The sequence below is a fragment of the Lithobates pipiens genome, unplaced genomic scaffold (assembly GCF_037356315.1).
Source record: "Lithobates pipiens isolate NorthernLeopardFrog02 unplaced genomic scaffold, aLitPip1_a1.2 Scaffold_13, whole genome shotgun sequence".
NCBI lineage: Eukaryota > Metazoa > Chordata > Amphibia > Anura > Ranidae > Lithobates > Lithobates pipiens.
In genome coordinates, this window is record NW_027507718.1 from 383,619,101 (window position 1) to 383,630,295 (window position 11,195).

General features: G+C 40.7%; 1 protein-coding gene across 1 annotated transcript; it reads right to left on the reverse strand.

Annotated features, from left to right (window-relative positions):
* Positions 1 to 8,818: 8,818 nt before the first annotated feature.
* Positions 8,819 to 10,968, reverse strand: LOC143975177 (claudin-24-like). Its single transcript, XM_077477275.1, has one exon. The coding sequence runs from the start codon at positions 10,708 to 10,710 to the stop codon at positions 10,045 to 10,047; it is 666 nt and encodes a 221-aa protein (XP_077333401.1). The 5' UTR covers positions 10,711 to 10,968; the 3' UTR covers positions 8,819 to 10,044.
* Positions 10,969 to 11,195: the final 227 nt, after the last annotated feature.

Here is an 11,195-nt window from a genome sequence, read left to right on the forward strand (position 1 = left end):
GCGGTGGTGGGGTTTTCTGCTTTGCTCCTCTGCCTGTATGACCCATGCTGTAGCGGCAGCCTTCTTCCGCGGGGTCACATCCGCAACCTCCGCAAGGGTTACCAGGGCTTCAGAAGGGGCAGGATCCCTCTTAGTAGTCTGAGCCCCAAAAGACGACACTGGGGCATATCCGACAGACTCCTCCATGGAAACACCTGTGGCCCCATCGTATCGAAAGGCCCGGGGTGGGACAGTGGGTTGCTCAACCTGGAACACATAGACCCCACACCTCTGACATCTTGAGAACGGCCGATGGTTGGCGACCAACCCATCACATTTCCTGCACAACATCCTGAGGGCCTCAACTTCCCCTATGTTGCATAGGACGAACCTCCCCTGCGGCAGCAACCGAATGCCGTATCCGTAATTACCATCCCAGACATCTGCACATTCGTCGGACCCCTCACTGTAGGCATCCTGGGTCCAACCACTGGCTAGGATCGGTGCATTCTCAAACTTTTCTCCAGACTCCGAAAAAACAAACTTACTCCTTCCTTCCACAAAACACACTCACGCAGTGCCTCGTGTGGGGAAAAGATCAGCCTAGACTCCTCCCACTGGGTGCTGGCTCCTGTGTAGTTTCGCTGGTTTTTGGTACAGGCTCCTCCCATGCTTACGCACCTCAGTGAAAGTCTCTCCAAAATGGCGCTGATCTTTGTGGCGCAGTTCAAAAACATTCTTCACCCTCTGGTCCAAGGCCCTGTGAGGTAACTGTAAATCCCAGACTGCGAGCCCCCACATGTAGCGGCCATAACCCTTTGTAGGGTGGCCTTGGCTTACCGGTTACCTCCGCTTGGCTTGTTCTTCCACATCTAGGGGTTCCCAGGGTTGATACCCAACAACCTGTACGCTGACACCAATAAAGTCCTTTTGAAAGGTTTTATTTTGCAGGGGTAACATCCAACAACACAGTCTCATATAGGAACAGAGGGCAAGGGTGAAGAACTCAGGCACCTAAAACTGCAGACATAACAAAGTCTCTAGCCACTCGCAGCTGGGCACTTCAAGGCTGAACAGATCTCTAGCCAGCGATCGTGGCAATCAGCACATTGATTCAGAACTTGTAAAATTCTGTGAACGTGGACAATTTGTAACTGAAAGTGAACAGGAACCTTTTTCCTCAGTACCTGGAACGTTCTCTGTTTCCTTGGCAGCACTGGAAAAACGTGGATTTGTCAATGTCCTTCCCAACTCGGTAACCAGGCACTTCTCAGGATGCCACTTGTCGGCCCTCCTCTGAAGAGTCCTCCCCCGGTCACTTTCACAAGCTGTGGTGCCCCTCCAAGCCGAGAGCACACCCGGACACCCTGAATCCTCCCTCAGTTACTCCTTCTCGGACCAGCCGGTTCCGATACTCAGGAACAGACGGATCCCTACCCCAGACCAGGCGGGTCTATTGGGGGTAACCCATAGAAGCATGTTGCGGGATGTTGAACACCCCGACCAGACCACACGGGCCTCGCAAACTCCTCTCCCGAACACATGACCTCAACATCTTAAGTACCCTTTCCCAGACTCCTCAGTGGGGCATGGCACACCCACTGATTGGTCCGGAGAAGGCTGATACCCAAAGCATCCAACCAGGCCTGATTCTGGCCTGTCATGTGCACCTCACTGTCCACATGACCAAGCAGAACTTCTAACACAGCCCAGCCAAACTGATGTCAAAGTTAACCTACATAATTAACCCTCAGAACCCCTACTGTTCTGAGGCAAAAAACAAAATTTACACATGAATGACATTTTGTCCAAAATGTCATCCGCTACACCTGTCTATGGTGAAAGTGTGTGTAACTTTTCACAATTGTTCTTGCTAATATTGTGAAGCTAATATTCAAAAGCTATCTGGTGGCAGTTTGGACTTTAAAAGGTTACTTGCTTAATTAACTAACCCAGTGACAATCACCCACAGGCTGCTGGCACCTAAATGTTGGTCTGGCAAGCTGGAAAATCTTTGTGCAGGGTGTAGATGAGAGTGGCATTGTTACGCAAGCTACAGTGCTGTGTGAGATTGGCCAGTCCTTTGACACGAGTTAGTGAGGAGGGCAGGGTTCTGATACCTGCATCCATCACATCTGCTTTCATCCATGCCGATTACCACAAGTGCCGTTAGGGCCAGTATACACAGGTGTAAAATGGAATGCTTCTCCCAAGGGTTTTTTTTTTAGTAGCTGAATATTTCAAACAAGCTGTCTTCATTTTTAATAAAATCTTTATTAAACAAAATCAAGTTAAAAACATGGAAATGGAGTTAAAATATGAGTTCTGGCTACAGGTGTATACAAACATGTTTCATTGCCTCTGTCAAATTTCGCACAATACAATTGTCAGATAATATTGCATTACAAAAGTAGTGTCCACATGAACACCCCAACATGTTTCGACTGTATACACGGGTATTTGTGTTTTGCTTTTGGCCTACTTTACATTTGTGAAGCATGCTTGAAGATCTGGAATAGAAGTCAGCCTGGATCCGAATGAGAAATGTACACTTGTGTTTATATTATGCTCTTGCCATGAATTGCAATACTTTGCTTATTCCTCTTTATAAGCCAATGTTAAGTCACCTAAAATTGTTCTTGGATTAATCTCAAATGAAGACTGTTTTCCCAGTAAAAAAGACAAACCTTAAACCCAAAACCAAAAATGTAATATGGCGTAGTTTACTAACCATGTGGTGGCCGCATTCGTTTTCTTTTCTTAGGCTTTTTTTCCCTTCTGTTTATACTTGGTGATCTGGCCAGTACATAATACCTCCCTGTATTAGAGTGCCTACAGTCTAGATGAATGAGTATGGAGGCACAGCAGACAACAGCATTGACAGTCTGTCGGGGGGGAGTAGTGATAAATCTAGTAGACAATTTAAATACACTAACAAATTGAAGCCAACCCCCAATTCCCACTCGGAATGCAAGCTTCGGCTGGTGGTTGAATAAGGGACTTTATCGTATAAGGCACTATCTTGATCATAGAGGAATTTGATCCCCACTCTACTTTATAGATAGCCTGGAGATGCCCCTCCCCACCATGGAGAATGTACACTTACAGCAAATTCTCTATTTTCTCAAAACATTACAGAAAAACAGCTCCGATCTGGCAGTACGTACGATGTTTGAGAACAGGTGCATGCAGGATGCATCTTTGTGGTGGGGGGGAGGAGTTTCGATGCTGCATAAATAATTTTCCAACCCTCCGAGTAGCTTATCTTACCAGTCAGCGTGGGAGAGGCATCTAGGCATAGACCTTGAGGCTGAGGACTGGTGTAAATGAAGCACATTTTAAACGTTGCCCTGATCGAGGCTGGCTATAAAGTAAATGCCAGATGGTACTTGGTCCCGGAGTGTCTTTCAAAAATGTACCCAGGATCGTTAGCCTCCTGTTTTAGGGGTTGTTGCCTGATAGATACGGTTCTGCACACATGGTGGACTTGTCCCAAAGTCCTCCTTTTTTGGATGAGGGTACAATCCTTTATTATTTCAGTCACCATGGTTAATATCACTAAAGATGCAAGCATTGCCCTACTAAATGAACCAGTTGAAAATGTACCAAGACACACACAGACCCTAATATACAATATTTTTCTAGCAGCCAAAATCGCTATTGCAACTGCTTAGAAAAGCCCAGCTTTAGACATAGCTTTAATGAAATGTAAACTTACAGGGATTATGATAAACGAAAAAATTGTGAGCGTCTTGCTAGACAAACTGCTTGCAGGTACCAACCATATGGTGTTAACTCCAGGAACACTTTATGGTAGATCCCTGGACGGACTCACCTTCTCTTTTTCTTCTTCCTTTACTAGTTCTTTTCTCTCTTATTTCCATCAACGGCCCCATGAAAAGACCACCCCCTCCTTTTTTTTTTCTTCATCCTATCTTACCAATGTTCAACAAATTATCAGTACTGGGGAGTAGTATCCCCCATAAATGATTATAAATAGTATGATAATGGAGAGATCATTTGAATTGTTTAATATGAGCTAATTGTCTTCTCAATCTAAAGATCTCTTTAGAGAGGACGCATACTTCTGATGTGTACCATAGGCAGACCAGATAAGCCCTCTCTGCGATGATCTTTACCCTGTTTCCCTGAAAATAAGACCTAGTGTGATTGTCAGTGATGGCTGCAATATAAGTCCTACCCCCAAAATAAGCCCTACCATGTTTCCCCAAAAACAAGCCCTACCCTGAAAATAAGACCTACAAGGACTTTAACTAGGGTTTATTTGGGGGGTAGGGCTTATATTGCAGCCATCACTGACAATCACGCTAGGTCTTATTTTCGGGGAAACAGGGTATTCATTCCTTAGGGCATTATGGGTCTACGTTAAGTAGCCTCCTTTTTTTTAACATTATGCAAAGTGGTTGTAAACCCTTACTCAGTGAAGAGACTATCCTCAGGTGATAGACAGAGATGAAAAAAATACTCCTACATAAGTTGTATGTGTTTATCTCCAGTTTTCTCTTGTCTACTCTACATCCATTCAAAGATGAATTTATCAGCTTGCCTGAGAGTTCATAAAAAAGTGGTTGGGGAGCTGAATTTACACTCTGCAGAGCTCAGTGAGGGGAGCTCTGATAGCTGATTGGAGGGAAGGGACACATCCTCCTTCATACAGGAACAGAGCTGAGGCTGCCAAACTGCTAGAGGTCCCTCCCCTGTCACCATTTTTCTCTTGGTGTCAGGAAAAAATGGCAGAAGGGATTCATGTAGATAGCAGAGGCATGAAGCAGCAGACAGAAATGACACTTTGTATCAGTGGAATATGCATATTTCATGTCTGAGGTTTACAACTACTTTAAAAATTAATACAATTCTACATGGTGAAAAAGCATATATTATAAGTACAAGTTACATGTCATGTGAAATTATTGACTGAACTTGATGTAATTCTGTACCTTTGACATTGTGAAGCTGACCTCAAAAATATAAATCAGTGAGAATTAATTACAGAACACTCTAAGCCCTTGTACACACGGTCGGAGAATCCGTCGGAATGTGTCCTATCGGACCGTGTTGTCGGATAATACGATTGTGTGTGGTATGCATCGGACTGATTCCGTCGGAATATCCGTCGGACCCAATTTTCCAATATCTTGGAAATATTTCCCGACCAACTGGTTTGATCGGACATACTCCGATCATGTGTAGAGAATTTTGATCGGACCAAGTGCCACGCATGCTCACATCAAATTCCTACATCAAAGCTATTGGCTACTAGCCTGAACGTAGTCCCATCGTAACGAAATTATGTCATCACGTTCTGAATGATCGTATTTTTCACCAACTTTGTCCGACCGTGTGTATGCAACAGTTTCGGACAAGATCCGATGGACAAAATCTGACGGATTTGGGTGTCGAAATCTCCGACCGTGTGTACAGGAGCTAACACCGTAACTGGGAGATCATGAACTTGTGCCTCAAATGAACTCAACATTTTTGTTCTCCGAGTCTCCTAGAGCTCTTATGTAAAATGGAGCAAACTTGTGATGTAACATCTGTGAGAACAACTCCACCCATCTTTAATTCACATTCTCCTTTTAATTTTTCAATGGCATTTTTATTGACTCATCTGCTGCCTAACGTCATCTTTTAAAGCGGTAGCAAACCCAAAACTAGAAATATAATATTTTGCCGCTTACTAATCATTAGATAATGTGGCTGCATTAACAAGTTGAAGACAAACTCCAGCTAATACTTTAATCAAGGTTTCAGCAATCAGTTTTTTTCCCTTTTGGGATAAAGGTTTTACATGCAGTATCTCACAAAAGTGAGTACACCCCTTACATTTTTGTAAATATTTTATTATATCTAATAAGGGTTAAGGCAGTGCTGGAAAATAACGGTGACCACACAAAATATTGACACTCACTTTTGTTGCCAGTGATTTAGACATTAATGACTGTGTGTTGAATTATTTTCAGGGGACAGCAAATTTACACTGTTATACAAGCTATATACTCACTACATTATATTGTAGCAGAGTTTAATTTCTTCAGTGTTGTCACATGAAAAGATATAATAAAATATTTACAAAAATGTGAGGGGTGTACTCACTTTTGTGAGATACTGTAAACAAAAGCTGACCATTGTAAGGTCCCTGTGAGTGGTAAATGGTTTGTCTCAATCCTACATTTGCAAGACAGCTTGTTCTGTTGAAAAACAACAGACTTAGTAGCTGGATCATTAGGAGAAAATAAAGGAAAGAAAGCTTAACCGCTTGCTGACTGCCTCACTCAGATATACTGAGTCAGAATGGTACAGCTGCGCAAAACCCTGTACGGTTATGTCATCCTCTTTAAGAGCCAACAGAGGGCGTGCGCCCGCTGCATGGCAGGGGACCTGTTGCGCATGGCCGGTGGGCGCGATCGGGTGCATGAAAGCCAGAAAGGGGATTTGTGTGCGTAAACACACAAATCCCTGTTCTGTCAGGGGAGAGGAGACATATCGTTTGCTCCTATTCAGTAGGAACAACAATATGTCTCCTCTTCCAGTCAGTCCTTTCTCCATACAGTTAGAACACACTGAGGGAACACACATTTAACCCCTTGATCACGCCCTAGTGTTAACCCCTTCCCTGCCAGTGTCATTTACACAGTAATCGGTGCATTTTTATAGCATTGATCGCTGTATAAATGTCTCTGGTCCCAAAATAGTGTCAAAAGTTTCCGATGTGTCTGCCACAATGTTGCAGTCATGATAAAAATTGCAGATCGCCGCCATTACTAATAAAAAAAAATTATAATAAAAATGCCATAAATCTATCCCCTATTTTGTAGACGCTATAACTTTTGCACAAACCAATCAATATACACTTATTGCGTTTTATTTACCAAAAATATGTAGAAGAATTCATATCAGCCTAAACTGAGAAAGACATTTTTTTATATATTTTTGGGGGATATTTATTATAGCAAAAAGTAAAGAATATTGCTTTTTTTCAAAATTGCCACTCTTTTTTTGTTTAGAGCGCAACAAAAATAAATAAAAAGCGCAGAGGTGATCAAATATCACCAAAAGAAAGCTCTATTTCTGGGGAAAAAAGGACGTAAATTTTGTTTGGGTGCAACGTCGCATGACTGCGCAATTGTTAGTTAAAGCGATGCAGTGCCATATCGCAAAAAGGGCTCTGGTCGGGAGGGGGGTAAATTTGTCTGGGGCTGAAGTGGTTAAACAATTATGGCAGGGTTAAAAGGTAAACCCTTTTGCCGACCAGCGCAAGCCAATGTATGTCTGCAGAATGGTGCTGGTAGGCAAAAGGGTGTACAAGTACGTCCCCTTTAAAAAGCGGTGTTGCGGGGACGCGCCCACCGCGATCTCCATGACTACGGGTCCCGCGGACTCGATGTCCGCCGGGTGCCCACGATCGTGTCATGGAGAGGAAGAACGGAGAGATGCTTTTGTAAATATAGCATTTCCCCATTCTGCCTAGTGACAGGACAGAGATCACTGCTCTCTGTCATAGAGAGCAGTGATCACTGTCCTGTGTGTTGAACTCCAGCCACCTAACAGTTAGAATCACTCCCTAGGACACACTTAACCCCTTCACTGCCCCTAGTGGTTAACCCCTTCACTGCCAGTGTCATTTACACAGTAATCAATGCATTTTTATAGCATCGATCGCTGTATAAATGACAATGGTCCCAAAATAGTGTAAAAAATGTTCGATGTGTCCACCATAATGTCGCAGTCCTGATAAAAATCGCAGATCGCCACCATTACTAACAAAAAAAAATGCCATAAAACTATCCCCTATCTTGTAGACTTTTTACCAAAAATAGTTTTTTACAAAAATATGTGGGAGAATACATATTGGCCTAAACTGAGGAAAAAAAACGTTTTTTTTAAATATATTTTTGGGGGATATTTATTATAGCAAAAAGTAAAAAATATTGCGTTTTTTTTTTTCAAAATCGTCGCTCTTTTTTGTTTATAGCAAAAAGAATAAAAACTGCAGAGGCGATCAAATACCACCAAAAGAAAGCTCTATTTGTGGGAAAAAAAGGACGTCAATTTTGTTTGGTTACAATGTCGCACAACCGTGCAATTGTCAGTTAAAGTGACGCAGTGGCCTATTGCAAAAAGTGCTCTGCTCAGGAAGGGGGTAAATCCTTCCGGGGCTGAAAAGGTTAAAAAAAGCTTTTAAGTGACAACAAAACACCCAATGAGACAGTCTCACTGCAAGTACTGACATGTAGTATACCTCATAATTAGTGCCATACTAAACTGGCAAATTTTCTTGGTGAAGTTCTGAATTCACCACGGAAGGCTGTAAAGCAATAAGATAAAAAATAAATTGCAGAAACCGGATAAATCTGAAAGAGGCAAATTGAAGCAATAAACCAACAAACTAAACTATCAAGTTGAAGTGCAAATTAATAAAACTGAGGAAAAGATCATGAACTGCTATTTCTCCCACTAAATAATTCCCTTTATCTCCAACATCAGGTAACCCATGAACAGTTATGTACCTACCTGTGTGTGCTTTGTTTTTTGTTTATTGATGCATTGTTTTATATGTTTTTTTTTATTGAAAGATTGATACAGAAGTGCAGCAAATACAGCATATAGTTTGTACAGAATATACATACAAACACTCAGCATGGATACACTGTTTATTTCAAAGAGAAAACTAAATGCAGATTTCATATTTACTACATATACAATCTTTACATAGTTTAAATATATATATATATATATATATATATATATATATATATATATATATATATATATATATATATATATATATATATATATATTTATATTAAAAGGCACACTATCAAATTTAAGTCCAATATAATAAAATTTAGGAAACGATAATGAACTGCCATTCCTCCCACTTTCAAATAATTCCCTTTATCTCCAACACAGGTAACCCATGAACATTTACATACCTTTTGCGTGCTTTGTTTTTTGTTTATGGATGCACTGTTTTATACGTTTTGCTACTGAAAGATTAATGCAGAGAAGTGCACCAGATACAGCATATTGTTTGTAAAGAATATACATACAGTCAGCATGGATGCACTTTTTATTTCAAAGAAAAAACTAAATGCGAATTCCATATTTGCTACAATTTTTACATAGTTTGAATATGTATCTTGAAAGGCAAAGTTAAAATTGTTAAATTCTTTGCAGGTGTGAGACATTAGAGAATTACAAAATCACATTTAGTGACCTATGTCAATTTACTGACTGGTAAATAATTTAGCATTTCTGGAGCAATAAAACTGTCTTAAGTCCATTTATGTTGAGGCATTTAATGTGATATTACTGCTGCGTGACTGATGCAGAATAATCAGTGTGGCTGGTATGAATAAGAAACACACCTGTATTTCTTCTTTCAAGTGCTAAGTTCCCAGCAACCCTGTATATCTGGTAGCCGAAGAAACGACTGACCTGTCTGTCATCCAGAAATTCTATGTGAGCTCCAGCAATGGGACCTGCGTACAGGACAGAATACTCTTATGGGAGTTATCTTCTGCACTTTTCAAGCTCCCACATGTTAAATGATCTTTGTTTAACCTGTTAAAAGACAAAAGTCAGCCATGTAGAGGTAGAAGATAGCAAGAGTCTTTTAAGGTATTGTAAATATTCTCTAATTTAAATATGAAAAATATATTTTGTGGGTCAGTAGAATATAAAACAGTATTTTTTTTTTTTTTTATTAAACATAGGGAACATTGGCTCTTATTTTGGCAAAGTCATAATAGGCGTTTTGTGCACTGCAACAAAATTAATTTGTAAATTACATTAAAATTGCACTAACCCAGAAAAAGACATTTCATTTTGGATATGATATACCGATGTGCAATGCAATAGCATATGTACAATGTATACAGATTAAAAAAAAAACATCACCGTCCTCCATTACAGATTAGTAGCTTGATGTTAAGGCAGTCTCTAATTGCAAAGTACAGGAAATGTTGCCATGCATAAAACAAAATTTGTTCTGTGCCACACGTGCTAAAGGTTCTCTTTAATGATTCAGTTGCATGCTGTTTAGATGATAAGATCTGGACATCTGTTTTCTAGTGTTGAAGGGTCATAAAATAGCCTAGTGTCCATGTTTTTATTCTGGTCCCTTTTAGTTGTTTGTTTGGTCGCAGGGTACACTGAACAAAACAGCAATGAGCCCCCAAACATGAGGAAGAAAGAGCCAAACCAACACATAAACATGGCCTCTCCGAACTCCCACCTGGGCACAATTTCAGGGATTGTCTCATCCCAAAATTCCTGGACAGTATTATAGGCTATCCAAGAAACTGGCACCAGAGCAGCAATACCAGAAACCCAGAAAAGTGCTCCTCCAAAAAGTGAAAGGTACTTCTTTGTGTGCTTTTCGTTAATCTTCAGACAGTCCAAACATAAGCAAGAAACAATGAGGCCAATGATGCCCAGTCCATCTGAGAGGAACATCAAAATTCTTGCCATCCTGAGCTCAAATGGCAATGCCAGAAACGATTCAAAGTCCTTGCACTCCATTGGACCTTCATCTTGGATAACACACGTTTGCCACAGTCCTGCATTCCAAATTTCCATTTCATTCAGATCTAAGTTCAGATTCCTCCAGAGAGGCACAAAAGTGCTAACACAGGTAAGCACACACCCCAACAATGCAAAAAACAATGCCCCATACTGTAGCTTTGTCCTGCAATTCAGATCCATTAATTCTGAAGCTAATGCTGGCAGATGGAGATGAAGACAGCTGCTAGGTGTCTGCTGTGCAAGATCTTAGTGCCGTGTTACTTTTGTAGTTAGTGGTGTTAAATATGAGCCCTTATATGTCATTTAAATCCTTTGAAATTGGTGTGTATGTTTGGTGAATGAACTTCTCAGTTTCACTTACTGAATTTCAGCCAATAAAGCCTTATTGCCTTGCAGACACAGACTCTTCAAAGATCTCATCATTGATGAACACAGAGTAGTAGGAGGGGCTCTGTATTTAGTGCTGTCAAGTGTTATGCTATTTTATGTCTGAATTAAATGTATATTACATATGATGCAATAGATGAATGCCACAGCTTTTCGAAGCCCTTTTCAATGACAGCAAGATCATTTTACATCAATAGACTCTAAGAATGCTTTGCTTACTTAACAATAATTATATACAATAATTGGGATTTTTTTTTTTAATGTTAGCTTTACAAAAG